This window comes from Salvelinus sp. IW2-2015, unplaced genomic scaffold (assembly GCF_002910315.2).
Source record: "Salvelinus sp. IW2-2015 unplaced genomic scaffold, ASM291031v2 Un_scaffold1010, whole genome shotgun sequence".
Taxonomy (NCBI): Eukaryota; Metazoa; Chordata; class Actinopteri; order Salmoniformes; family Salmonidae; genus Salvelinus; species Salvelinus sp. IW2-2015.
The window spans coordinates 91,847-96,006 of NW_019942685.1; the positions used below are offsets into that span (position 1 = coordinate 91,847).

At 44.9% G+C, this 4,160-nt stretch overlaps 1 protein-coding gene across 1 annotated transcript in view; it reads right to left on the bottom strand.

Annotated features, from left to right (window-relative positions):
• Positions 1 to 999: 999 nt before the first annotated feature.
• zgc:77375 (haloacid dehalogenase-like hydrolase domain-containing 5) overlaps positions 1,000 to 4,160 on the bottom strand; it is a 26,727-nt gene continuing 23,566 nt past the window's right edge. Inside the window, exon 8 of the mRNA XM_024136764.2 lies at positions 1,000 to 2,111. Within this exon, the coding sequence (XP_023992532.1) occupies positions 1,694 to 2,111 (418 nt within the window). The 3' untranslated portion in view covers positions 1,000 to 1,693. The remainder of the gene's footprint in view (positions 2,112 to 4,160) is intronic.

The following is a 4,160-nucleotide window of genomic DNA, read 5'->3' on the forward strand; positions in this document are numbered from 1 at the left end:
TACTGCATACTGTACAGGATTGTTCTAGAAGACTTCTGCACTATTCTACTCTTATGCTTTCATTTCTGATGACCTGACATCATACGTGCATATGAAACCATTATCTGACCAGGGACAGGCTTAGACCTATCTGGTCATGGAACAACAGCTAGTGCAGGCAGCCACGCTGTACTGTTCACGATCGCTCAGACCCATTCAGATATACAGGACAAAGAATGACTTCTCTCTAATAGTGCATATTGTTGCTTTTGTTTTCAGTACAGTCAATGCTGTTATTTACAATTAAGGGAAGGGGGGGATACCTAGTCAGTTGTACAACTGAATGCCTTCAACTGAAATGTGTCTTCCACATTTTACCCAACCCCTCTGAATCAGAGGTGCGGGGGGCCGCCTTAATCGACATCCACGTCTTCGGTGCCCGGGGGAACAGTGGGTTAACTTCCTTGCTCAGGGGCAGAACGACAGATTTTTACCTTGTCAGCTCGGGGATTCGATCCAGCAACCTTTCGGGTTTTTGGCCTCACGCTTAAACCACTAGGCGACCTGCCGTCACTACACTCTAACCACTAGGCGACCATAATCGAACTCATCTAAAGTACAAAAAGTTGTTAGAGGATCATGCTATCACATATCTGGTATCTACCTGCCCTCAATGCAGAGTCTACCTGCCCTCAATGCAGAGTCTACCTGCCCTCAATGCAGAGTCTACCTGCCCTCAACGCAGAGTCTACCTGCCCTCAACGCAGAGTCTACCTGCCCTCAATGCAGAGTCTACCTGCCCTCAATGCAGAGTCTACCTGCCCTCAATNGCAGAGTCTACCTGCCCTCAATGCAGAGTCTACCTGCCCTCAATGCAGAGTCTACCTGCCCTCAATGCAGAGTCTACCTGCCCTCAATGCAGAGTCTACCTGCCCTCAATGCAAAGTCTACCTGCTTTTCCATCGTTTTGAAAAGTAAGCTGATCAAATATATTACCAGTCAAACATTTGGACACACCTACTCATTCCAGGGTTTTTCTTTATTTTTTTACTATTTTCTACATTGTAGAATAATAGTGAAGACATCAAAACTATGAAATAACACGTATGGAATCATGTAGTAASCAAAAAACTGTTAAACAAATCAAAATATATTTTATATTTGAGATTCTTCAAAGTAATCACCCTTTGCCTAGATTTGCACACGCTTGACATTCTCTCAACCAGCTTCATGAGGTAGTCACCTGGGATGCATTTCAATTAACAGGTGTGCCTTCTGTTTCTACAGACTCAGACTCTACTGTTTCTAAAGCCTCAGACTCTACTATTCCTACCATTTCTACAGTCTCAGACTCTACTGTTTCTACAGTCTCAGACTCTACTGTTTCTACAGCCTCAGACTCTACTATTCCTACCATTTCTACAGTCTCAGACTCTAATGTTTCTACAGTCTCAGACTCTGTTTCTTCTTCAGTTTTTAACGCTGAAACCATCCTCACTGGGATCTGATATACAAATATGAAATGGCACCATATTCCCTATCTTTTGAACTACACAGGGAATAGGGTCATTTTGGACGTACAGATACAAAGTTATACAAATGCTATTCTACAGGTCAATGCCTAGTAGAGACAAAGTTCTACAGCTCTAATGCTATTCTACAGGTCAATGCCTAGTAGAGACAAAGTTCTACAGCTCTAATGCTATTCTACAGGTCAATGCCTAGTAGAGACAAAGTTCTCCTGTTGACAGATGAGTTCCACAGCGTTGTGTACGTCCTGTACGATGTGTCCTGGTTCCATCAGGGCCGGGTCGAAGCGGAAGTCCCGGTGACCATGGAACACAGTCTCGGTGATGCTGTGGCTGGCATCAGCCGGCACCTCGCTGTGAGGGTTATAGACACCGGTACAAACCAGCAGGGATTTACAGGAGGTGGCGGAGGGGGAGGCCAGCTCGCTCTCCAAGGCCGTCTCTATGTCCTGGTCCTGGAGAAGGGCTTTAGGGGACCCTCCGCCCCCTGTACCCTCCACCGTGGCCTGCACTACTTGGGCAGCAGTCTGCCTGGTCCGGACCCTTTCCTCCAGATAGCGGTTATACAGGTTGGCTCCATAGATATCTGTCATCAGGTTGTCTCTTTGTTAGATGGAATAAAGGTTGGACACTAGTTAGAAGGGAACAGGGTATCTGATAACATGTCAGTAGTATCATTACAGCAATACTACATAGGTGTAACATGTTAATACAGTATAGTTTACAGCGACAATACAGTATATTTTACAGCATTACTACATACAGTGGGGAGAACAAGTATTTGATACACTGCCGATTTTGCAGGGTTTCCTGCATGTAGAGGTATGTAATTTTTATCATAGGTACACTTAAACTGTGAGAGACGGAATCTAAAACAAAAATCCAGAAAATCACATTATATGATTTTTAAGTAATTAATTTGCATTTTATTGCATGACATAAGTATTTGATACATCAGAAAAGCAGAACTTAATATTTGGTACAGAAACCTTTGTTTGCAATTACAGAGATCATCGTTTCCTGTAGTTCTTGACCAGGTTTGCACAGCAGGGATTTTGGCCCACTCCTCCATACAAACCTTCTCCAGATCCTTCAGGTTTCGGGGCTGTCGCTGGGCAAAATGGACTTTCAGCTCCTTCCAAAGATTTTCTATTGGGTTCAGGTCTGGAGACTGGCTAGGCCACTCCAGGACATTGAACGATGCTTCTTAATGGAGCCACTCCTTAGTTTGCCCTGGCTGTGTGTTCCGGGTCGTTGTCATGCTGGAGACCCAGCCACGACCCATCTTCAATGCTCTTACTGAGGGAAGCGAGTTGCTGGCCAAGATCTCGCGATACATGGCCCATCCAATCTCCCCTCAAATACGGTGCAGTCGTCCTGTCCCCTTTGCAGAAAAGCATCCCCAAAGAAGAATGTTTCCACTTCATGCTTCACGGTTGGGATGGTGTTTTCTTGGGGTTGTACTCCATTCCTTCTTCTCACTCCAAACACGGCGAAGTGGAGTTAGACCAAAAAGCTCTATTTTGTCTCATCAGACCACATGACCTTCTCCCCCATTCCTCCTCTGGATCATCAGATGGTCATTGGCAAACTTCAGACGGCCTGGACATGCGCTGGCTTGAGCAGGGGGAACTTGCGTGCGCTGCAGGATTTTAATCCATGACGGCATAGTGTGTTACTAATGGTTTTCTTTGAGACTGTGGTCCCAGCTCTCTTCAGGTCATTGACCAGGTCCTGCCGGGTAGTTCTGGGCTGATCCCTCACCTTCCTCATGATCATTGATGCCCCACGAGGTGAGATCTTGCATGGAGCCCCAGACCGAGGGTGATTGACCGTCATCTTGAACTTCTTCCATTTTCGAATAATTACGCCAACAGTTGTTGCCTTCTCACCAAGCTACTTGCCTGTTGTCCTGTAGGCCATCCCAGCCTTGTGCAGGTCTACAATTTTATCCCTGATGTCCTTACACAGCTCTCTGGTCTTGGCCATTGTGGAGAGGTTGGAGTCTGTTTGATTGAGTGTGTGGACAGGTGTTTTTATATACAGGTAACGAGTTCAAACAGGTGCAGTTAATGCAGGTAATGAGTGGAGAACAGGAGGGCTTCTTAAAGAAAAACTAACAGGTCTGTGAGAGCCGGAATTCTTACTGGTTGGTAGGTGATCAAATACTTATGTCATGCAATAAAATGCAAATGAATTACTTAAAAATCGTACAATGTGATTTTCTGGATTTTTGTTTTAGATTCCGTCTCTCACAGTTGAAGTGTACCTATGATAAAAATGACAGACCTCTACATGCTTTGTAAGTAGGAAAACCTGCAAAATCGGCAGTGTATCAAATACTTGTTCTCCCCACTGTATGAGTAAGGACAAATAATTAGAGTGAAGCGTAGGGTTTCTTACGGCTTTGTCTCAGATGGGTGGTTCCTTACCCGACAGCGTAGACGTATAGTGTTCTGATGGGTGTAGGTTCTAACACGATAGCGTTTAGTGTTCCAATGGGTGTAGGTCCTAACCTGATTGTGTATAGTGTTCTGATGGGTTTAGGGTACTTACCCGATAGCGTATAGTGTTCTAATGGGGCTATTACCCGATAGTGTATAGTGTTCTGATGGGTGTAGGTTCTAACCTGATAGTGTATAGTGTTCTGAT